Source organism: Dendropsophus ebraccatus, chromosome 3, assembly GCF_027789765.1.
Source record: "Dendropsophus ebraccatus isolate aDenEbr1 chromosome 3, aDenEbr1.pat, whole genome shotgun sequence".
NCBI lineage: Eukaryota > Metazoa > Chordata > Amphibia > Anura > Hylidae > Dendropsophus > Dendropsophus ebraccatus.
In genome coordinates, this window is record NC_091456.1 from 5,183,701 (window position 1) to 5,209,152 (window position 25,452).

Genomic DNA, 25,452 nt, shown 5'->3' on the forward strand with positions numbered 1-25,452 from the left:
GTGCACTCCATTCACACATTATCTGCCTAAAATACCCTCCCTTGAATCCCCATTATAATCAAACCTTTGAAAACAGATCAGCCTTGGCTTTACAATGAATAGGAGGCAGAGGCAAATGGTCGGCCACCTCTGCACTCGCCTGTAGTGCTCGATTAGTCGTGAGGCCGGGTCGCTGGATTGTTCATGTGGCCATTTAAATGCATCGTTATTGGCCTCACATCCTGTTTAGACAAAGATGCGATAACTTATATGGCAGCACAAACGATCAGCCAACTAACCAGCATTTGGTCGATCATTGGCTGAGCGCTGGCTCTTTTATATTGGCCAATTACCGGGTAAATGAACGTTCCTACGAATTCTTTTTACTGATAATCATACCGTACATGCACACTACAGAGTGGCGACAGATAACCGTCGCACGTTCCGCAGCTTGCACCCTTTGGACAGACGGAATCCACCCGTGCATAGAATGGAGTCTATGACACGGGCAGAGACGCACATGCCCGGCTCCGTTTAAGGGCGGCGGAATGCGCGACGGGTTATCGCAGCCATTCCGTAGTGTGCTCTTACCCTATTATAAATCCCATTATAAATCGGTGGCGTCCGTCTGACGTCTCTGTCCATTGAATGACTGATTCATCATAGCTTTGTGCTTTCTGTTCTAATGTTCACTGCATGAAAGTCTTAGGGCCCTATTACACGGAGCGATATTCGTCCTATTATTGCTCTGTGTAATATAGAGAACGATCAGCCGATGAAACGATCATTGGCTGATGGTTTCTTTAGACTCAGACCTTAAATCATCGGCCGCCTGGCTATTACATGTAGCTATTACATGTAGCGATGCGTGGCTAAAAGAGATGAGCGAACCGGTTTCGGGTTCGAGTCCATCCGAACCCTAACGATAGGCATGTGATTAGCTGGGGCTGCTGAACTGGGATAAAGCTCTAAGGTTGTCTGGAAAACATGGATACAGCCAATGACTATATCCATGTTTTCCACATAGCCTTAGGGCTTTATCCAACTTCAGCAGCGACCGCGAATCAAGTGCCGAAAGTTCGGGTTCAGATGGACTCCAGCATGCTTCAGGTTCGCTCATCTCTAGTGGCTAACAATTGCCAAAACAGTTGATACTTTACCTGTTCATGGTCCCAGTGTTCTCCTGCACGCTGTATGCATCCTGGGACCACGGCAGCTTCAGAGCGGCCTGTCTGAGATGACAGGCCGCTCAGCCAATCACTGGCTGCGGCGGTCCTGGTCAGTGAGAGTGGGCAGGTAAATTGTTAACTGTTTGGGCAAGGGTTGCACGGACATTGCTAATGTCCATACAGCCCTTATTAAGCAATTTTCTTGCCGCTTTTATAGGCCCAGTAAACGAGTGCCGATCTAGCAGATTGGTGCTAGTTTACAATATTGATTAGGCCTTCATTGGCCTGTGTAAAAGAACTCTTATACATTACTTACGGTGGCCATTGACCAGGGACGGATTAACTTTACCATAGGCCCCGGGCTATTCACCAAGCCTGGGCCCCTCCACCTCATTGTAAGTATGGCAGCACTGGCGTAGTGTTCATAGTGCAGGATAGATAATATCATGATGCCCTGATTTGTGCAAAATTGTGGTAAAAAACAGCGATTTTGCAAATCATGGCAGAAATGTAGCCAGGAGACATTACCCCACTGAAAGTATAATTCTTTTTGGGTGGCCATGGGCCCCCCAGGAGCTCAGGGCCTACTGCTCAAAAAGGACCTATTTTAATCCGCTACTGCCATTGACTTGCATAGGGATTTCACCATGGTCTCTGTCATTGGCCTATTCTGTATTCCATCTGTCAAATCTGATGTTTGCCATCATCCAGCAGTAATGTAGACAAAGGCTAAGAAGGCCATTTAATTTTTCTGGACTGTGCATAGTACATAATATACTTGTAATATACATGTAAGTACATACGCTCCGGAAAAGCCGACCTGCTGAATACAGGGAGCGGCTACATGTCATCTGCATCCTACTACAAGGCTTAAAGAAGCTGTGCACTTTTTTTTTTTTTTTATAAATATTCCCTCCACTGCACTTACCATTGACGATCAGATTCCACCAGTGCAGCTTCATTCCGGTGGTACGGCGTTGTTTGGGTCCCACTGGCGGTCACATCAGGCCTCTTCTGACCCTCTTCTTTACCCATTGATTTAGAAGACAGGAGGTTAGGGTTTCCAATGCATCTCTATGAGAACGCTGTCCTAGAGATGCATTGAAAAGTCTGACTTCTGGACGCCGTCTGACCCACATCTAATGAGAAGTCACGTGGGCATCAGCGGTACCACTGGAATGAAGCTGCGCGGCTGGAAGCAGACAGTCAACAGTAGGCGCACATATCAGGCTGCAACAGGGGAGAAAATGTAAAAAATGTGCACTGCCTCTTTTACATGAGTACAATTCATTTTATCTATTCTCTGCTACCCAAGTAATGCAGAAATCTCATAGGAGAAGTTGCCAATAGAGTTTGTGTAGGTTTGCACCCGCAAGCCCCAAATTCCCTAACTGCACCCTGGTGAAGTTCTCTTGCCCATGTTTCACGTGTAAGAAATCTTGATACTTGGGCTGGAACAGATGTGGAGGAATACATTGTTACACATACATCATATGCTCTAATAGACAACCTATGACTATACACGTGCAGTGGTGTTTAGCATTTGCACTGCTGACCACTTATCGGCTTTCTACCATTCACCGCGATTACTGTAATAAGGTGGATGCACCGACACAATTATATCAGAAGTGCTGAAAATGGTCAAATTGGAGAAGTATTAGAAATAGACTTGACTACAACCCCCTCTAGTGGATATATAATTTCAGTGTTTGGGGCATATGCTAGCTTCTAATGGGATCTCGTGTTTCTAGAACAAATAAATCCTTGCCTTCTATTGCTCTGTTTTAATATACTTGTACTATTCCATCATACTGGCAAATAAAGCATAACCAAAAAATAACACCTAATATTAGTGATTCTGTACATTATAGATGACAAAACCTGAGTATGAGATGGTTACAGAACGCCCATAGCAAAGCACATCTGACGCGTACGAGAGAGAGAGATTTGTATGTTTGTATATGTAATGTGTGTATTTTTAATATAGAAAACACACACACACTATAAGATTAAAATACCCTCTGACTATATAGTGATTGTTTGCTAGGCTGATGTGTTTTCAGAATGTGTAGCTGTGTAGTATATCTGTTTATAGCATGACTACACTATAATGTACATGATGTGTGTTTGTTTTTTTTAAGGGATATTAAAGCTGGAAATATCCTGCTTACTGAGCCCGGTCAGGTAAAATTAGCGGACTTCGGATCAGCATCTATAGCGTCACCTGCCAATTCCTTCGTGGGAACCCCATATTGGTAAAATATAGGACTGTTCATATGTCATAAAGGATGCATGTTTTCTGTTGCTGAGATGGCGGCACCACGGCTCACTGATGCCTTGTTATCCCAGAATCACTGACTACAGCGAGTTACTTTGTTTTACTGTAACCTGAAGAACCTGTATATTTTTATTTTATTTTTTTTGTTGGAAATTCTAAATTCAAGACTTGCAAAAAGCTTTAGAGATGGTTGCTAGTGGGGAAGGAAATTGTATAGTGGACAGGGTGACAAATGTGGACTTTGTGACTTTTTTTTTTTTATAGGGAAGAAATACACACACACGTATGTGTACATAAATACACATACATACATACATACATACATACACACACATATACATATACATACATACATACATACATACATACATACATACATACATACACACACACACACACACACACACACACACACACACACACACACACACACACACACTCACACTCATATATACATATACATATATACACACATACATAAATGCATACACATACATAAATGCATGCACACACACGTATATATATATATATATACACACACACACACACACACACACACTGGTTAAACAGCTGTAGGTTTTTAATTTTAATTTTTTTTTTGGGCAAGATAATTGTTTTGCTGATTTTGTTACAAAATTAAGTAATATTTTAATGAAATTTAATGTTCAAAAATAAGGCACATAGTAAATGTAATCTTTGATTATTTTGGTATATGGCATGTCCTAATTAAGGTCAGTGCATTAGGGGCAACCCTTTTTCTTTTATTTCTCTGTAAAAAGACTTTTTGGGACTTTGGATATGTTTTTGCTTATCATTTTTTTTTCTTTTTTAATGGGGGTAACAGTTCTACCAAATAACTTGATGGTGGTGTGACCTGTTGCCCAGGGATCACATAATCCCAGGAAGCATTGCATATACATTGCTTATAGAGGCGCTGTACACAGCAGCCGGCAAGTCAGGCTTGACAGCAAGGCATCCGGCCCACCGCTGCTATGCATCATGGCCGAGATTTATGAAGTATTCCAAAAAGAGACTGTCCTTGCCCAAACCAACCAATCACAATGATGTTTGAGAATAAAGCCCTGTAATAACCACCATAAAAAATGTATGGCCCGGATTAAGGAGTTACATATTACTAGATAGTGCAGATAGCCAGCTGCAACGGGCTTTAGGACCATGTGTAATCCCGGCTTGTGAAGGGCGCAGGTGTCCAAGGTACCACAGATAGCGGTAGTTATTGCATTAAAGGAATATTTAATAAATATTCCTTTAATGCAATAACTACCGCTATCTGTGGTACCTTGGACACCTGCGCCCTTCACAAGCCGGGATTACACATGGTCCTAAAGCCCGTTGCAGCTGGCTATCTGCACTATCCATCGTACGACTTCCTTGAACGTACCCCGGCAGGAGCTGCGGTGTCCTATTCTTTATGCCTGCTATAGAGTTGTGCCTATAATACAGCACAACTCCCTTAGGTGAGTGCAACACCCCCCCTTTCCGTGCTTGACACTCTTTTACCATTATTTATTGCACCAGGAGGCGCCCCCGTTTCTTCTCCTTCTTCTCTCCCTATATTACTAGATATCTTTACTCATTTATTTTCCAGATTAAAAGCAATTCCTACCCTTCAAAAAATACTTATGTACTTATAATAATAGTATAATAACGGCCCTTAAATGATGGCGGTCCAAGAAATCCGGCCGTTATTTCAATAGTGTGTGAACATAGCCTGAAGGTGGGTTCACACTACGGAATAGGGGTAGATAATGCGCCGCTCGCACCCACGCACATTTCCTCCCGTGCCATAGACTCCATTCTATGGTTGGGTGGAATCCGGCGTATTCCGTGTATGTATGTATATGTGTATGTATGTATATATATATGTGTGTGTGTGTATGTATATATATATATATATATATATATATATATATATATATATATATATATAAAATGTATGTATGCAGAATTTTTCTATCTGTTAAAATACAGTATTCTTAACGCTTGATAAAAAATAAAATAAAAAAAAAATAAACACAAAATACAAAAATGCCGGATTTTGACGCTTCATATGTCAGAAAAAAAGTTTGTAAAAAGAGAAAAGTCCCATTGAAATTATAATGGTTCAGATAAAAACTCAAAGAATCATGGCACAAAGAAAAAGGCCGTATCCAGCCTTATAGATAGGAAAATGAAAGCAATTACAGGGGAACAACCTTGCATGTTAATTTTGAAGAAAAAGTTAAACTTTAACTATTTTGTAGTAAAAACTGTATATTTTTGTTACTGCTGTTATTACACTTTCCCTCAGAATACAAAGAACCAGACACATCAGACAGCAACGAGATCTGAGAGGCAGAGTAGGAGATGCAGTAATACTGATAGGATACAAGGGCGTCCAGATAGGTGATAGAGGGGTGTTTGCCTTTGTGGGCCCAGTGCCACTCTACCGCATCTTTTTTCCATACCTCGGACGCATGCAGCTTGCTCTTCCCTTCATACGGACAGCGCATACGGCAGGTATGCAGCAGTTTTTGGGCCCCCCTCCTCCCCCCCCCCCCCCCCCCCCCCCCCCCCCCCCCCCCCCCACCGAATGCGGAGACTGCAGATTCTCCAGTCCGTTTACAAAGTTTTTCAGCACCCGGCCTATAAGAAGACACCCAGCGTATAAGATGACCCCTGACTTTTGAGAAGATTTTCCTGGGTTACAAACTAGTCTAATATGCAGGGAAATGCAGTGTACAGTATGTTATGGAAAATTCCCCTTCACTGCTTCTTAGGGTACTATTACATGAAGCAACTATTAACGATAAACAAACTCAAACGACTGCTATGGCAACTGACCTGAAATCGTTCACCCAATTACAAGGAACGATGATCGTTACTTATGATCGTTATTGTGTTCATCCTGTCGTAGTCGCTACTGCGAACGACATCTTATTACATGAGAACAATTTGCAAAGATAAACGATAAAAATAGGTCCAAATTTTATTAAATGACCACCGATTTCTTGTTAGTTGTTTAATCGTTGTCTATTACACTAAACGATTATCGTTCAAAACGATTTAACGATTTTTCAAACGATAATCATCCCATGTAATACAGCGCTTAGTGTATCAGGAAAAATGTGGGAAGTGCCTAAATCTTGGCTTTTATTCTGGCCGTTTAAGAAACCCCGTAAAATAGCGTCCCCGTACCAAAACTATTTATACAATCCTACTCATCCGGAATGTATTGATTCTTGTTTGTATTACAAATCCGTATCCGTTAGTATTACAAATACGACCAAGAATCAATACATTCCGGACATTCCGGGGGGGCACTATTTATGGGGGTTTCTTAAACGGCCAGAATAAAAGCCAAGATTTCGGCACTCCCCACATTTTTCCGGAGTGATCATTGACTGCGGGGGGGGGGGGGGGGGGGGGGGGGGATTGTTCATTTTGGCACACTATATCTAAGAAACTATATCTGTTTCTGTCATCAACCTGTTGCTCCCCAGATGTTGGAAAACTACAGCTACCAGCATGCCCAGATATCATTTATTGGCTGTCGGGAGCTTTAATCTTACCACAGGTTGGAGACTGTTGCTGGTTCTGTTTACACTGAGGAATAACCATGGGGTGAAAAACAATTAGATACAGTAGAATATACCTCTTAAAAAATGATATGTCTATATTTATCTATCTATTTATCTATCTATTGCACGAAAGTCCTGAGCACTCCAGCATAAGGTAAAAGAAGTGGTAGTTTATTACAAAAATGTGCAAAAATACAAAGGATGCAACGTTTCAGTTCTGCGAGAGAACTGAAACGTTGCATCCTTTGTATTTTTGCACATTTTTGTAATAAACTACCACTTTTTTCACCTTTTGCTGGAGTGCTCAGGATTTTCGTGCAATATTTGGGGATCCCCTTTGCCAAGGGACTTACATCCAACAGCACCCGCTACACCAGTTAAGAAGTGCGGCGCCTTTCTCTTTTCTATCTATCTCTCTATCTATCTCCTATCATCAGTGTTCATTGTCATGTATATATTTTCAGGATGGCCCCCGAAGTTATATTAGCAATGGACGAGGGACAGTATGAAGGCAAGGTTGATATTTGGTCTCTTGGTATCACTTGCATTGAATTAGGTGAGTATAACAGATATGGCCTCATATGTATTAAAGATACTCGCCCCTTTAAAGTTCTATATTATTATTGTTATTATTATTATTATTATTATCATCATCACCTTTTATTAATTTTTTTTAACTAATACGAGGTGAGCGCTATATAAAGCAATGAATGCCCTTGCTCAATTTATATGGAGCTGATATATTAAGAATCATCACTTGTACAGCTGCAACAGATTTAGCAGCGCAGCATATGTGTATTACATACACTCACCGGCCACTTTATTAGGTAGACCTGTCCAACTGCACGTTACCACTTAATTTCTAATCAGCCAATCACATGGCGGCAACTCAGTGCATTTAGGCATGTAGACATGGTCAAGACAATCTCCTGCAGTTCAAACCAAGCATCAGTATGGGGAAGAAAGGTGATTTGAGGTGGCATGGTTGTTGGTGCCAGAAGGGCTGGTCTGAGTATTTCAGAAACTGCTGATCTACTGGGATTTTCACGCACAACCATCTCTAGGGTTTACAGAGAATGGTCCGAAAAAGAAAAAACATCCAGTGAGCGGCAGTTCTGTGGGCGGAAATGCCTTGTTGATGCCAGAGGTCAGAGGAGAATGGGCAGACTGGTTCCAGCTGATAGAAAGGCAACAGTGACTCAAATAGCCAACCGTTACAACCAAGGTAGGCAGAAGAGCATCTCTGAACGCACAGTACGGCCAACTCTGAGGCAGATGGGCTACAGCAGCAGAAGACCACACCGGGGGCCACTCCGCTCAGCTAAGAACAGGAAACTGAGGCTACAATTTGCACAAGCTCATCGAAATTGGACAGTAGAAGATTGGAAAAACGTTGCCTGGTCTGATGAGTCTCGATTTCTGCTGCGACATTCGGATGGTAGGGTCAGAATTTGGTGTCAACAACATGAAAGCATGGATCCATCCTGCCGTGTATCAACGGTTCAGGCTGGTGGTGGTGGTGTCATGGTGTGGGGAATATTTTCTTGGCACTCTTTGGGCCCCTTGGTACCAATTGAGCATCGTTGCCATGCCACAGCCTACCCGAGTATTGTTGCTGACCATGTCCATCCCTTTATGACCACAATGGACCCAACATCTGATGGCTACTTTCAGCAGGATAATGCGCCATGTCATAAAGCTAGAATCATCTCAGACTGGTTTCTTGAACATGACAATGAGGTCACTGTACTCCAATGGCCTCCACAGTCACCAGATCTCAGTCCAATAGAGCATCTTTGGGATGTGGTGGAATGGGAGATTGGCATCATGGATGTGCAGCCGACAAATCTGCGGCAACTGTGTGATGCCATCATGTCAATATGGACCAAAATCTCTGAGGAAGCTTCCAGCACCTTGTTGTATCTATGCCACCAAGAATTGAGGCAGTTCTGAAAGCAAAAGGGGGTCCAACCCGTTACTAGCATGGTGTACCTAATAAAGTGGCCGGTGAGTGTATATACACTCTGCATTGTCCTTCAGATAAGTGTTTCTGCCTTATGAAAAGAGTTTGCTGGAGGTGGGACACCCTCTTTGTGATGTCCTCTATATCCAAGACCCTCCTTATTTATATAGGTAGACGTTGTTACGTGTGCTGTTTGGTGGCTCCAGGGAAAGCTTACTTTCCTAGAATAACCCAGGAGATTAAAATAATGGGATTAAAGTGTATGACGACACTAAACGGCTCTTCTGTACACTTGCATCACCTACTGTATGGTCCTGGCTTCTCTTAATGGGACCTTTTTTCCTTTCTTTATGTACAGCTGAAAGGAAGCCTCCGCTTTTTAATATGAACGCAATGAGTGCCTTATATCACATAGCCCAGAATGAGTCCCCAACACTACAGTCTAATGAATGGTAAGTGCTTGTGGTTAGTATGGGAACATGCGCTTGTTAAATATAATGCACTGCAGCAGTGGCGGACGTCACTGTATGTGTCAGCACATGAACATGGTACTGCTGTTATATTATGTGTACCAACACTTTAATATTTAAAGAAGTTATCCATATAGAGACAACTGTATCTATATGATTACAAGTATATACAGAAGGTATTCTTACCTCTCCGCTCTTCCCTGGGGTCGTCCTACACGTCTCTGATGTCCCCTAACGCTGATCCCCCCTCTACTTCATAGACTTTTATGCGTGGTCACAGCCCGCTCAGCCAATCACTGCCTGAGACAGGACAGTACCGCGACCAGTGATTGGCTGAGCGGGTGGTCACCTCCCAAGACAAGTCAGTCTCTAAAGTGGAGGTGGGATCATCTCCGGGGGATACTGGAGACCTGTAAGGGACAACCAGGTGAGAGTGGAGAGGTACCTATAGCTGCTTTATTTTATGTATACTTTTTAATAATTTTTTTTCCTATCCAAATGACCCATTAAACTAAGGAAAATCTTAGAAACTTGGTTTCTGAGATGAGGGTCTTACGTTATTTGCATAAGCTGTTAATAAATTCAGGAAAGCCTTTATTATTGTACTGCTTTGTGTGTGTGTGTAAGCGGTCCATACAGGGGTGTATATGGAGAAGTTTTACATTAACACATACTTCCTAACACACAATTCCACATTTATTCTCATAAAATAATTCCTAGATATATTTTCATGCAGTTTTTAGTGTCAAACATATTAAGTTTATTTAAAAGCCAGAAAAGCACATACAGCAATCAGTGGCCTACATGGCCAACTTTCAGAAAACATAAAAAATTACAAAAAGTAAAACAGAAAAAGAAAATCCAGGTAGCGTGTCGTGTACACATACAAAACAAATGATATATGTCGTGTGGAGAGGGGAAAGGGCGATTGGGGATCACATGGAAATATAGTAGGAAATATCCGTGACATAGGGGAAGTAAACCAAGGGGACCAGGTCTTCTTGTAAAGGGCCACCACGTCCCCACGTACAGCCGCTATTTTCTCAGAAAGCATAATGTCATTCACTCTGGCTATAACTTTATCTAAAGACAGATGCAATTGTTTCCAGCTAGCAGCCATATGGATACGTGCTGCCAGAAGGATGAACTGCGATAATTTAAACACTTGGTTCGGCATTTTGGATGGCCTAATGCCATGTTTGTGGAGTCACTGGGTAACTCCGCCCAATGACGTCTGATATCACCCTATTTACTGATACCCAAAATGCGTGGGCTATTGGGCACGACCACCAAATATGATTCATGGTGCCATCCACTATACACCCCCTGAAGCACAGTGGGGAGTTGTCTGGGTAGATGGCATGAAGCCTAGCAGGAACATAGTACGCTCTGTGCAAAATCCTAAGCCCAGTCTCTGTCAGGGAGACCTGCCAGCTACCCCTGCTAAGAGTTTCACTGGTCGTTTTCCATTGGAGAGGGGATAGGGATATATGGAGATCGGCTTCCCACTGTGCCATATAGGGCAGTTTGACATCCATCGGCAGTTGATTAAGTATAGAATAGAGAAGGGATAACATACCCATCCTAGAAGCAGTGTAAGGCGCATGCTGTTCAAAATCTGTCATTGAGATCTCTTTAGGTCTAGGCAAGATGTCCGTAAAATACGAGAAGACCTGGTTGGCCCTAAACAGTTCAGAAGAAGGCATGTGGGAGTGAGCCACAAATTCCTCCCTCGTGTACAAACGTTTCTTTTTCAAAAAGTCGTGGAGCCTTGAAAACTTATTTTTGATCCACCATTGAAACATAAGGGGGGACAAGGAAGGGGGAAAGGAAGGGGTCCCTATCAGGGGCAGTAAGGGCGAAACTGGGGACTGCAAATTTTTCTTGAACAGCACCCTACGTCATAGGACCAAAAAATGTAGGACTATTTGAGCTAAGGTGTGAAGCCGAGGGAGAGTGGGTAAAGGGGACCACATGAGGGCGAGTAATGTGTAGGGGGCTATTAGGTCTGTTTCTAGTTTGGCCCACTGAGAACGGCCCTTGGTTGCATTGATTAACATTAGTTGTGCTAGCCTTGCTGCCAAATAATAATTATAGAGATTAGGTACTGATAGGCCTCCAGACCTCTTGTGTACAAACATGACATTCGTAGCGATGCGAGGCTTACGGCCATTCCAAATAAAGTGAAAGATATCTTTCTGTAGGCTTACCAGGTCTGGGCGGAAAGAGAAGGATAGTGAGCAGCATATAGAGTAGATAAAGAGTTGGTAAGTTTTATTCCCAGGTAGGGGAGCGACCGGGAGGAGGGTTGAAAGCCGAAGTTCAGGGAAATAAGTTTTTGTTGGGACAGGGGAATGTTGCAATAAAGAGTTTCTGATTTGGTTTGATTGATACGAAGCCCTGAGACCCTCTCAAAACCAGACAGAGTACTAAACAAATTTGGGAGGAAGACTAATGCTGCGTTTACACAGACAGATTTATCTGACAGATTTTTGAAGCCAAAGCCAGTAATGGATTTGAAAAGAAGAGAAACCTCAGTCTTTCCTTTTTGACCTGTTCTCTGTCTATAGTCTGTACCTGGCTTTGGCTTCAAAGATCTGTCAGATAAATCTCTTTGTGTAAACATGCCATAAGGGTTGGGTCAAGGTGAGTAGGGAGTTGTCTGCAAACAAATGCAACTTATATGTATGGGAGGCAATGTTAACTCCGCTAATGTCTGGGTTAATGCGGATGGCCGTTGCCAGGGGTTCCATTGCCAGTGCAAAGAGGGCTGGTGAAAGTGGGCACCCCTGGCGAGTGCCCTGCCTGATGGGAATAGAGGTAGCAGAAGAGGACGGGAGCTTAAGAAACGCTGAGGGTGTGGAGTAGAGTAAATGTAATATATGAACAAACAAGCCTCAAAACCCCAAAGAGGAAGGCCCAGTACAAGCTATCAAACGTTTTTTCTCTATCAAGCGCCAATAACATTAATGGCGTTGTAGAGGCGTTGGACCAGTTAATAATATCTAGAACTTTACGGATATTGTCCGGGGACTGCCTCCCCGGGATGAACCCTACCTGGTCGTTACAAGTTAATTGGGGAAGGAGAGGCTTAAGGCGGGAGGAAAGGATAGAAGTGAGTAGTTTAGCATCAAGGTTTATTAGGGAGATGGGCCTATAGTTAGTGGATAGGGTGGGGTCCTTATTGGGTTTGGGGATAAGAGTAATCAGAGCATCCAAGAATTCAGGGGGAACAGACGGGCGGTCAGGAAGGGAATTGTAGAATATGGTTAGGGGGCGGACAATGTGTAGAAGGAAGTTTTTATAATACATTGCTGAAAACCCGTCAGGGCCAGGCGCTTTTCCCGGTTTCAGGCAACTGATCGCCTCTGTTACTTCCTCTTCTGTAATAGGGCGATTGAGGAGGGATTTGAAAAGGATGAGGTCAAAAGACGCTGCTGGGCACCAGTACAGCGCAGGGGAGCGTCGTTGGGCCTGTCCAGTTTGCCATTGTAGACCATGTTAAAGTCACCAGCACAAATCAATAAATCATACTGTAAATCAGAAATAAGTGTACACATTCTTGTAAAAAAGGTTAGCGGATCATCTGTAGGGGTATACGAGTTAACCAGGCAGACTTCCTGGGTCAGAGTACAGAGCTGTAGACCCCGCTATGCAGCCATGCTTCTCCCCCACTCAACCTCCCTCCCAGTACAGGGAGCTCCTAAAGGGAACCATAACAGCCCGATAGGGCTGATATGGTTCCCTTAACTGGTGTATACAGCAGCCGCTGCACATACCATCCGCGGCTGCAGCAGGAGCTGTATACTTGGAAAAATAACACTTTAATCCCCCGGACGCGTGACAGGCAGAGAGGCCAGTAACGGACCTCTCTGCCTGTCATTCATCTCCTTGTCACGCTCCTGGGGGATTCAAGTGCTTTTTTTCGGGTATACAGCTCCTGCTACAGCCGCGGCCGGTACATGTCGCGGCTGCTGCAGAAGCTGTATTGTATACACCGGTTCAGGGAACCGTTGATTGGTTCCCTTTATACCAAAGCAATGCTCTTACCAAGGTACAATTTTGAAAATCTGTGAGCTCTTCTTCCAAAACGCTCCCAATCCAAGTTACACAAGTTACCACTGTGTGTGTGTATTATATAATAATTTTATTTTTTTAGTTTATTTGTTATACGCACATGTGCATACACTTGTCTTCCCTACCACTTACAGTAAAATGATGAAAGATACCTGCTCAGGTGTGTCATGTTTGTTATAGAGAAAAGGAAATAAATGGCTGCCCGGCACCCTTCTAGCCTAGGAGAACAAAATGTCCCCATGCACATACAATATTGTTGATGGATCGCTTGGATTCAGTGACTTGTATGGCCACAATAGGGGTGTATGATTGCAGCAGATGACATTGTCATGTACCATCACAGTTTTATTATTTTATTCCGCCATCAGGTGTTATTTCCACCATATATTCTGACTAGTATGCTATATATGCACATTGCAGGTAGTAGAAATGTCACACTAGGACAGTGTCATCATTTTGCAGGGTTTTTTCTTCATGCATTTTGATTTGTTTTTTATTATGGGATTTAGAGTATGTTTACTTGCTGTGGATTTGTTGCCGATTTGCTGCGGCTGTGTTTTTTTGAATTTTTTTTTTGTTGCAGATTTTGGCTTTCCTGTTGAAGTGGATTGTAAAAACCTGCAACAGACGGTCATCGTATCTGCAGCATGTAACTGTACTCTAAAGTAAAGCCCAAGTTTGTTTGATGGCCCAAGGTCATCTGTAAACGAGTACCGATCTCTCTGGCTGATGCTCATTCATAGAGCCCTTTACAAGGCTTGAGCTGTCGTTCTGCCAGGCTACATAAACGATCCCTGGATTGTTTGTGCTGACTTTTTTGACAATAAGCTGTCAGCTGCACATATCCTATTACACAAGAAGATGTATAGAGCAGCCAAATCAGCCCGTGAACGAGCTGCGGTCTGATTGCTAGCCCTGTTACATAGGGTGGTATCTGCCTGTTTTGGCTGAAACGCGTCCTGTGTAATAGGGCCCTAAAGGGGTTCTCTGGGCAAATGGAGAAAGCCAGAAAGGGCAGGGGTTGATGGGAACATAATAATGAATTTATACTTGCCCGTCCTGGTGCCCCCGCATCTGCAGCACCACTGCTCACTTTCACCATTTGTTCTAAAGCTTCCAAGTACATGAGATCCAATTACCAGTAATCTATAGAGTTTTAGTATCAATATACAATATTTTCCACATACAATAGTCCTCCTGGATCTAATTAAAGGGGAAGTCCGGCAAAATTTTTTATTTAAGTATTGTATTGCCCCCCAAAAGTTATACAAATCACCGATATACACTTATTATGGGAAATGCTTACAAAGTGTTTTTTTCCCCCGCACTTACTACTGCATCAAGGCTTCACTTCCTGGATAACATGGTGATGTCACTTCCTGGGTAACATGGTGATGTCACTTCCTGGATAACATGGTGATGTCACAACCTAACTCCCAAAGCTGTGCGGGCTTTGGCTGCTGAAGAGGATGATGGCAGGAGGACACTGAGGGACACAGGGCACTGGAGGGACACTGAGCATCTCCCTGCCATCATCCTCTCCGGCAGCCAAAGCCAAAGTGACATCACTGTGTTATCCAGGAAGTGACATCACTGTGTTATCCAGGAAGTGACATCACTGTGTTATCCAGGAAGTGACATCACTGTGTTATCCAGGAAGTGACATCACTGTGTTATCCAGGAAGTGACATCACTGTGTTATCCAGGAAGTGACATCACTGTGTTATCCAGGAAGTGACATCACTGTGTTATCCAGAAGTGACATCACTGTGTTATCCAGAAGTGACATCACTGTGTTATCCAGGAAGTGACATCACTGTGTTATCCAGGAAGTGACATCACTGTGTTATCCAGGAAGTGAAGCCTTGATGCAGTAGTAAGTGCGGGGGAAAAAAGCACTTTATAAGCATTTCCCGTAATAAGTGTATGTTGTATAACTTTTGGCGGGCAGTACAATACTTTAATGAAAAGTTACGCCGCACTTCACCTTTAATATTTTTACTCCAGGGACTGCTGTGATAATAGGGCAGATTAGATGCACCAGGTGGCCTTTTTCTGCCGACAATATGCAATGTTTGTACAAAACTTCCTGCACATGGAGCAGATCCTGTTTAGATCCATTGGGGAAAGAATCCAACCTTGTGCAGAGGAGGATCAGATTGTTCATGTAAGAAGGCCTCTGAAAAGCAAGAGCTGGAATATGGACAATTGTTCCACTGCACAAGGTTTGATGAATGTCCCATTGCGTATTAGTATGCGTTCTATTCATAAGATTCATCTGCCAGATTATAAGTATATCTGTGGCTTCTAGTGTTGTGTAGATTGCAGTAGAAGTAGGAATCTGTTGGATCATTTGTCCATTTTAACTATGTGCATTTGTTTTTAAGGTCGGACTCATTTAGGGGATTTGTGGACTACTGCTTGCAGAAAATACCTCAGGAACGGCCCACTTCAACAGAGCTGCTGCGGGTAAAAAGCTTCTCCTCCTCTTAAGCCTGTGGTCTCCTTTAAGCTGGATTAACACTTGGCATTTGTCTGGGGGGGAAAAAACACCAATAGAAACACCATATTCACTGCACGGTGGTGGTGATTTTTTTTGGCTTTTTTGGAAAATCAATTAAAATTCCCAGCATGCTCGGGTGTGCAATTTTTTAAAAAATAGTGGCGGTTTCCTCACATAAAAGTCTAGAATTTGGAAAAAATTCTAGAATTTTTTTCCCCTCACATTTCTTTTATAGAAATAAAATAAATAAACTTAGATTAGAAATAATAAACTTAGATTTTTGACATGTGAAAATGTTAGCTTGGTCAGGGTCCGTGTGCTCAGACCCCCACCGATTGCTAGAACAAGAAAGGAGAAGCATTTGCATAAGTGCTTCTCCTTCTGGGTTACATTCCCACTAGGTACTGATAAGCTCAGACATCGGCCGTTGTTATGAAACAATGCATTAAACAATAGCCGTTCACGTTCTTATTTTATGTTCCGATCTTATTTTTTTTATATTTTTTTTTTAGACCTGCATGTAATAATTGCACCAGACTACTGTGTGAACACCACCCTAATATAAATCTTCTAAAGCCGCATGATCCAAGTATGGGCCGATGTATTAAAGTAAAACACCCCATCCCAACTAGCCCATAGCATGTTTGAGGCTTGTACAGTATGTAGAACAACAAACATAATCTCTTAACAGGCTCATAGGTTTATGATGATTCACTTGGAGTTGACTCATCTGTCTGCCAACCCTTTTGCTCTCTAGTAAACAGACATACGGGTTCATTGCCACTTCACCTTGTTGCATCTTCTTGTCCACATTGTTAATATTATTGCACAGATCGCTGCTTGGTGTAGTTTCGAAGAAAAAAAAATTATTCCGTTTTTGAGCCAAACCCAGAAAGAGGCAGAAGAAAAGAGACGTATTAGGCTGGATTCGCACCATGTGTTTTTGTTTTGTTTTTTTCTCCGTGCATTTTTGCAAAAACAGATGAAAAAATTGATACACGTGTGTGCATCCATTTTTCCATGCAATCAAAACACATCAGTTTTTAACGTACACCAAAATGTTGTTGACCACATTTTTGTGTACGCTAAAAAAAGGATTCGCTTTGATCCGCTTTTTATAATGGAAGTCGGAAGAATAAAAGTATCAAAATGGATGCACACAAATACATCCTTTTTCTCCATAATTTATTTTTTTTTTTCATCCCGCAAAAATGGATGAAAAAAAAGTAGTGTGACCGTAGCCTTAGGGTGGTATTACACAGGCCAATGGGGGCCCGATAATACCTGTAAACGAGCAGCGATCTCTAGATCGTCGCTCGTTTACTGGCCCTATTACAGTGCCCGATAATCGTTAAGCAAGGGCTGCAGGGACATCGTTACCGATGTCCTTGCAGCCCTTGCTTAACTATATTCAATACCTATCCACGTTCCAGGGCTGCTGCTGCGGTCTTCTTCTGCCCGGGTCCTGCGCACTCTAACTTCAGAGTGGCCTGTGATTGGCCGGGCAGCCTGTCAGCTGACAGGCCACTCTGAAGCTAGAGCGCGCAGGACCCGGGAAGAAGATCGCAGCAGCAGCCCTGGAACGTGGATAGGTAATGTATATCGTCAGTTGCCGGCCGTGCACCGCTATTATACGCATCGGTGTGGTCTGCGCCCGACGAAAATGGGTCCAAACCTATATCCACGATCAGCCGATGATCGTTGTCATCGGCTGATCGTTGTATTTATTACATGGAGCGATAATCGCCCGAATTATCGTTCCGTGTAATAGTACCCTTAGTCCATCCTTTATATTTCCAGTTTGTCTTTAATCAACTAAGAAAACTGCTGTGCAAAAAAAAACCACATATTGAAAGTAATGCAAAAGTATTTTAAAAAAAAAAGTTTTAAATGCCTCAATGCCCCCAAAATAAAAATATGTAAAAAAAAATTAATAAAAATAAATATATTATATATTATATACACACACATACACAGAAAAAAAAGAAAACACACCAGGATTGCTGATTTTTTTTTTTTTTTTTTTTTTTTTATTATATTTCAGGAATAAATTTATAAAAAGTGATCCAAATTTTTCTCTTACATCACTATGATATCAATAAAAACTAAAGATCATAGCGCAAAAAATGACACCTCAACCAGCCCTGTAGGTAGAAAAATAAAAGTGCTATGGCCCTTAGAAGGTGGAGAGGAAAATTGCATTAATTTGGCCCGGACATCCGTGCATCAAAGACCTCGGTCATGAAGGTGTTAATGATGATGGGGAACATGAGTTTTTGTAATAGAATACAAAAACATGTGAACCAAGCCTTATACATTAATGGGGTACCCCCCCCCCCCATCAGAGATTTGTAAATTTACCTCTATTTAAAAACCTCCAGTCTACCAGTACTTATCAGCTGCTGTATGTCCTGCAGTGTATTCTCTCCAGTCTGTCAGTGCTCTCTGCTGCCACCTCTGTCCATGCCAGAAACTGTTCAGACCAGGAGAGGTTTTCTATAGGGATTTGCTGCTGCTCTGGACAGTTCCTGACATGGACAGAGGTGGCAGCAGAGAGCACTGTGTCAGACTGGAGAGAATACACCACTTCCTGCAGTTCATCCAGCGGCTGATAAGTACTGGAAGACTGGAGATTTTTTTTTTTCCAAATAAAAGTAAATTACAAATCTCTTGCACTGGCACCAGTTGATTTGAAAGATTTTTTTTTTTTTTTTTTTTTTGTGAACTACCCCTTTAAGTACTGTCACTGGCACATCCTAATCTGCACACCGTTCCAGCAGATAAACGTGCCAGTAAGTGACTGGGATGGAATGGAGGACCTGGCTGTCTTTGATAGCTGGGTATGCGCTGCAACTGCATGGAGTTGGGCTGAGCAGGGATCTCGGCAGTTAACCCTATAAGTGCTGCAATCTGTGCGATCGCAGCACCTATTTTGTGCTAGAAGGGGGGAGAATCCTCCCTCCGTTCCCCATCGGGCCTGTGCAGTGCAATTGCACAGCCCCAATTTGTTCCTGTAATGTCAGGAGGCTTCCCCGAGTCCTCGTGTGTCACAGCTACGGTGGCTGATCAGGCTCAGCATAAGGCCGAGTCTGATCAGCTTTGCCTATTACAGGCAGATTACAATGTAATGCAGATCAACACTGCAATGCAATATGCCTGTAATCAGGCAATTACACAGTGACGTCCCCATGATGGGACAGTGAAATAAAGTAAAAAAAAAAAAAAAATACCTGTACAAAAAAAATTAAATTGAAATTCACATATAATCTCCATAGCCCCCATTACAATAAAATTGTAGAAAAAAAAACAACAAAGATACAAAAAAGGACACATGTAGTATAGCTGCATGTATAATGACGCTGGCAATAAAATCATTATATGATTAAACCCGCAGGGTGACCACAGAAAACTTTAAATGTGAAAGATGCTAAATTTTTTTTTTTACTTTTTTTTTTAATTGCCATTTTTCGAAAGAGAAAAAATTGCATATCGGCCAAAATTTACCACTAACCCAAAGTGAACCTAGATGTATACCTGTACCTTGCTTTACATGGCTGTGCTAAAAAAAAAAAAATTAAGAGAAAAACAAAGGCTCCGGTTTTAGGTGACACCTTGTATGTAGCGCAGCCTTTTAGATTAGTTTATATTTTATGTTGTACATGAATTGGGGTGACCTTTTCTATTACACTAACTGCTTTATGTGCAGGCCGGGATCCTCAGGTAAGGGACATTATTGCAGAGCACGGCACACCAATCCTGCAGATCTGACTGTGTTCACACTCATATTTGTGCTTTTCTATCAGGGTTCTGGGACTATTTGATATTTTTTGGAGACTGCATTTTGCTGCGCATTTTATTTGTCAACAAAGAAGTTCAGCTATTTGGTCATGACGTTCTTTTATACATCTTTGTATTATGCCTAGCCTCTGATTGCAGTTAGAGATTATGTACCATAGTACTATAGTTAGTTATAGAAAAAAAATGCAGCTTTCCATATGAGGGGAAAAAAACTGCACGGTGTAAATTCGGCCTCTATCCTATTGTCTATTGTTTAGGTCCAGAACAAAGGATGAAAAAAATTTCCTTACTGTATTTTCCCCCCCCCCCCCCCTCTCTTTTGAATGCATTCCCATTGCAATTGAAAGACTGTGGCAAACTGCACTTTGTGAAGAAGGCCTTATAATTTTAGTAAAGATATTTATTAAAATTATATTTCAGTTTAAAAATATATATATATATTGTACCAAAATGCCCCAATATTACCTTAACATAAGTTGAAAGCACATAAACTATGCAGGCATGGGATTCCCCAATAACTTGTAGTTATTTTCTTAGTAAAATTACCAGAGCCTTTCCCTTAGATTTGTGGTGAGCACGAGAGTAAAATGTAGTTGGTTATAGATATGGGATGAGGCCTTTTACTATATTACAGATAACCCAGAATGTAACAAAACAGTGACTGTACCGTGTAGGGGACAGTGACTGTACCGTGTAGGGGGCAGTGACTGTACCGTGTAGGGGGCAGTGACTGTACCGTGTAGGGGGCAGTGACTGTACCGTGTAGGGGGCAGTGACTGTACCGTGTAGGGGGCAGTGACTGTACCGTGTAGGGGGCAGTGACTGTACCGTGTAGGGGGCAGTGACTGTACCGTGTAGGGGGCAGTGACTGTACCGTGTAGGGGGCAGTGACTGTACCGTGTAGGGGACAGTGACTGTACCGTGTAGGAGACAGTGACTGTACCGTGTAGGAGACAGTGACTGTACCGTGTAGGAGACAGTGACTGTACCGTGTAGGAGACAGTGACTGTACCGTGTAGGGGGACAGTGACTGTACCGTGTAGGGGGACAGTGACTGTACCGTGTAGGGGGACAGTGACTGTAACGTGTAGGGGGACAGTGACTGTACCGTGTAGGGGGACAGTGACTGTACCGTGTAGGGGGACAGTGACTGTACCGTGTAGGGGGACAGTGACTGTACCGTGTAGGGGGACAGTGACTGTACCGTGTAGGGGGACAGTGACTGTACCGTGTAGGGGGACAGTGACTGTACCGTGTAGGGGGACAGTGACTGTACCGTGTAGGGGGACAGTGACTGTACCGTGTAGGGGGACAGTGACTGTACCGTGTAGGGGGACAGTGACTGTACCGTGTAGGGGACAATGCCTGCATAGACGTGTAAACTCTCTGATCACTTTTATTCTTTATGGTGATTTTTGCTTTCTAAATAAATTAAAGATGGACAAGTACAGACCATGTTTTATAACTGGAAAGAAACACTTTTTTTTTTTTTTTTTTTGTAGGTTCAGTTAAAATGTATCTGTCCTTTAAAAAAAAAAAAATATATATATATATATATATATATATATATATATATATATATATATATATATATATAGATTGAATATATTTCTTTTTTTCATGTGATGTTGATGGCTGTGAGGTAAAATTATGTGAAATGCCTATTAAGGTCTATAGGATACTTTAATTACTGTTTTTAGTAATGTCTATAGGAGAGTGGTAAAATTTTAGATTTAAAAAAAGTATATGTATATAATAATGTTGTAATGAAACACATAAATATTTAGATCAAAGCGAGTAAGTTACCATAGTTTTATTCTTGAATCAGTAACCTGTACTTCTCTTGGCTTCTAGCATGACTTTGTGCGCAGGGAGAGGCCATCACGAGTTCTTATAGATCTGATCCAGAGGACTAAGGATGCTGTGAGGGAGCTGGACAATTTACAGTACAGGAAAATGAAAAAAATACTCTTCCAGGAATCACGAAATGGTCCACTGAATGAGTCTCAGGAAGATGACGAGGTAAAAAAAAATATATTCCATACATGTTGCTCTAATCCCAAAAAATCACAACATGCCGAAATATGTGATGAAACACACACGTGATTTATTCTCTCATGCATCAAATTTTATTTTTTTATTTTTTTTATTCACATTTTGCAGTGCTGCAATTTCTTTATTTTATATAAAGAACTAGCAACCCCCCTGTCCCTGGCACCACATATTTTGGGAAGCTGAGAATTTGGATTGCTGCTTCTGGATTTGGATGTGTGCGTGTCTATCTATCTGTCTGTCTATCCATCTATCATTTATCTCCTATCAGTATTTATCTGGAGAAAACACCTCATTTGTACTAAACCAGAATTAAAACCCAGTACAAGACCCATTTGGGACCTGGTGCTGATATAACTTCTTAGAAGCATAAATTACCTTTTTATTATAAAATAGTTTTAATTCCGAGGTAATAAAACCTCATAGTCACAGATGTACATGCAGCCTGTAACGTTGTTTAGTGTTCTGTTCAGGATACTTGCACCATTCTTATTGATTGGCCACAACATTACTTATGGGCCTGGCTCGCTGCCATTATGTAGTATAGGCTGTTGACCATTTAATGAGATATTTTAGTACAGACCGTACAAGGATCGGGCTCTCTGGGGAATAGCTAGCAGACCGCCCACTTATATCTTACTATATGTATAACTCTTATTACATTACATAGGTGGGATGTCAAATGAACTTAGACTTACTACTGTATTCACCAGTAGTAGCCCTAAGACTTGTGGGCTGTGCTACTATGTACTGTACTTTGGTACTTCATTGATTCGTTGAATTGATCATACAGAATACAGACAGAGCCTTATATTTAGTGTTTAATTCTAAAGTAAACTTTTACGGGAAATGTTAGTCTTTCCTGCAGTTCTGTTAACCTTTCAATATGAATAATTTCTTTTCAGTAAGTTCCCTATTGCCCGATGTATTTATTATTTATGCAGCGTCTCAGTGTGTGTATACATTGTCACTTTTTTTCTAAAACTTTGATACCTTGTAATGAGCAAATGTTGTTTTTTTTTGTGTGTGTGTGTGTGTGTGTGTGTGTATACTATTTATTTTTTATTTTTATTTTTTTAATTCATCTTTATTTAAAGATATAAATTTGGCCATTTGTCAGTAAGGCCTCCAACTTAAAATTCACAACAATTCACACTTTGCAGATTTAGCCCCTAAAAAACTGATTCCATCTAATTCTTCAACAAATGAATACAGGGTATAAGCCCTCGCAGGCTATGTTAACACAAAAAAAAAAACAGCTGCTGTTTGATAATGACTGCTATAAATAATGATCATGCACGTTATAGACGGACGTTATTTTAAAAACAGAACGTTGTGTGAACATAGCATAGATAAATTCTCAACAAGGAGTGTAATTTCTCTTCATCCTTTATGGTGCACAGAATTATTCATGTAGGGATTTACCTGGTATGGGCCTGTCCCGATGTTTTATTTATTTTTTTTTTCCCCCGTCTTCCTTAGACTGGGTTTACACAGTTTTTTGCAGTCCATTTTTTTCATCCATTTTTTAAAAAAAATGGATGTATTTGTGTGCATCCATTTTTTCCATTAACTTAAATAATTAAAAAAAGGGATCAAAACGCATCCTTTATTTTTTAATGGACACACAAATGTGATCAACCATGTTTTGTGTACGATGGATAAAAAAAAAACCCGATCAAAACACATCCTTTTTTCCTTTTTTTTTTTTTTTACCATGTACAAAAACATAGTTGACTGTTTTTGTGTAAGTTTGAAAAAGGGATGCACTTTGATTCTTTCTTTATAGAGTGTTATTAGATCTGGTAGAGCAAACAAGATTGTTCCCTGTACAATCAATGTGTTTTTTTTTGTTTTATATATGGAGCATATATATATATATATATATATATATATATATATATATATATATATATATATATATATATATATATATATATATATATTGTAATTCTAAAAATCATTCATTTTCTACCCCCTATAGGACAGCGAACATATGACAAACTTGACCAGAAAAATGGACAGCCTCGGCAGCAACCATTCCATACCAAGTATGTCGGTCAGTACGGGTAGCCAGAGCAGCAGTGTAAATAGTATGCAAGAAGTCATAGATGACATGAGCCCAGACCTGAGCTTGATGCAAAGTTACAGCTGCACTTTCGATTCCACCTCTTCCTTGGTTCCTAAGAAGGTAAGTCGGTCTATTCATTGGGCAATGTCAGATTTAGAAAACGGGAGACCCAGAGGATAGGAACAGATTTACACGTAACATGATGTGGTGTCGCACAAACAGTCTGTGTTAGGAGCATAAAACAGACAAAAATATTATAACACAACGTAATATAAGAAATGCCGGGTGGCTTCTCTCTCAAGTTTCTATGTGCAGAAAGCATATTATGTGCCAAATATTATTTATTGTATACATTTAGCTACTTTTGGCACACGTGTATCTATGACCGTATAGTAATGTGCTGCAATTTTATGCTTCAGCATGTTTGTATTACTAAGTACTAAGGCTGGGTTCATACTGCACTTTTGCAACCCATTTTTTTTCTTCATCCATTTTATACCAAAAACAGATGCATTGGTGCGCATGCGTTTTGATCCTTTTTTTTTTTTTCTTTTTTTTTTCTTTTTTTTACAATGGAAGTCAATGAAAAAACGGATCCAAACACATCCTTTTTTACCATATACAAAAAAGTGGTCAACCATGTTTTTGTGTGTGCTAGAAAAAGGGATGCATTTTGATCTTTTTTTTTATAATGGAAAAACAGATCCAAATGGATGCACACCAATGCAAAAACGTAGTGTGAACCTAGCCTAAGGCCATAATATGCTGTTTATGCTCCTCATCGCATACCGGACCAGATACCACTCCTGCATATTAACCCTATAAAAATACATTTTTATGATGTCGCAAATATAAAGTATTGGAAGTTGATACATAGCGAATGTGTTGTAGACTTGTTCTGCCATGTATGAATATTGCCCCACAGGGCTACTGCTGCCATACAGCCGGAGGAGGATGAGGAGGTTGGTTACATGATTTGCTGTGAGGTGTGTGTATGTTTAGAGATGGTAGTGCTGCCCTTCTTTCCCTCTCAATACCTTAGTGCTGCTTTCCCCTACAAGTGTATAAAATGATGTTAAACCTTTTCATTTTTGGATGTCAAAGACTACATTGGTATAAAGTGTCCATTTTATACCAGCTATTGCAGAACTACCGTGCCCAGCATGCCCCGACTGCTGCAGAAAAACTCCCAACTCTTATGATGCAACAGCTGGTGAGCCACAGGTTGGACACCATTGCTTCATATTTCTGCTTCATAGAAAATAGTTAAATCTAAAATACAAATTAAAGCCAAAATTAAATACAGAAATATTATTCTGAAAGATTCTGCACAAACTCGGGCAATGCCAACAAATGTTTTTTTTTTTTTTTCTTTCAGATGACCTGGTGCCAGAAAGTTCTATAGATTTGTAATTTACTTTTATTAAAAAATCTCCAGTCTTCCAGTACTTATAAGCTGCTGTATGTCCTAGATATGGATATGCAAGACATACAGCAGCTGATAAGTACTG

General features: G+C 41.3%; 1 protein-coding gene across 4 annotated transcripts in view; it reads left to right on the forward strand.

The window, feature by feature from the left end:
* TAOK3 (TAO kinase 3) overlaps positions 1–25,452 on the forward strand; it is a 165,208-nt gene that overhangs the window by 51,428 nt on the left and 88,328 nt on the right. For all 4 annotated transcript variants that reach the window (XM_069960735.1, XM_069960731.1, XM_069960733.1 and 1 more), the window contains exons 8-13: positions 3,290–3,403; positions 7,472–7,563; positions 9,329–9,422; positions 15,905–15,986; positions 21,673–21,840; positions 23,855–24,061. In XM_069960735.1, coding sequence (XP_069816836.1) covers positions 3,290–3,403; positions 7,472–7,563; positions 9,329–9,422; positions 15,905–15,986; positions 21,673–21,840; positions 23,855–24,061 — 757 coding nt within the window. The remainder of the gene's footprint in view (positions 1–3,289; positions 3,404–7,471; positions 7,564–9,328; positions 9,423–15,904; positions 15,987–21,672; positions 21,841–23,854; positions 24,062–25,452) is intronic.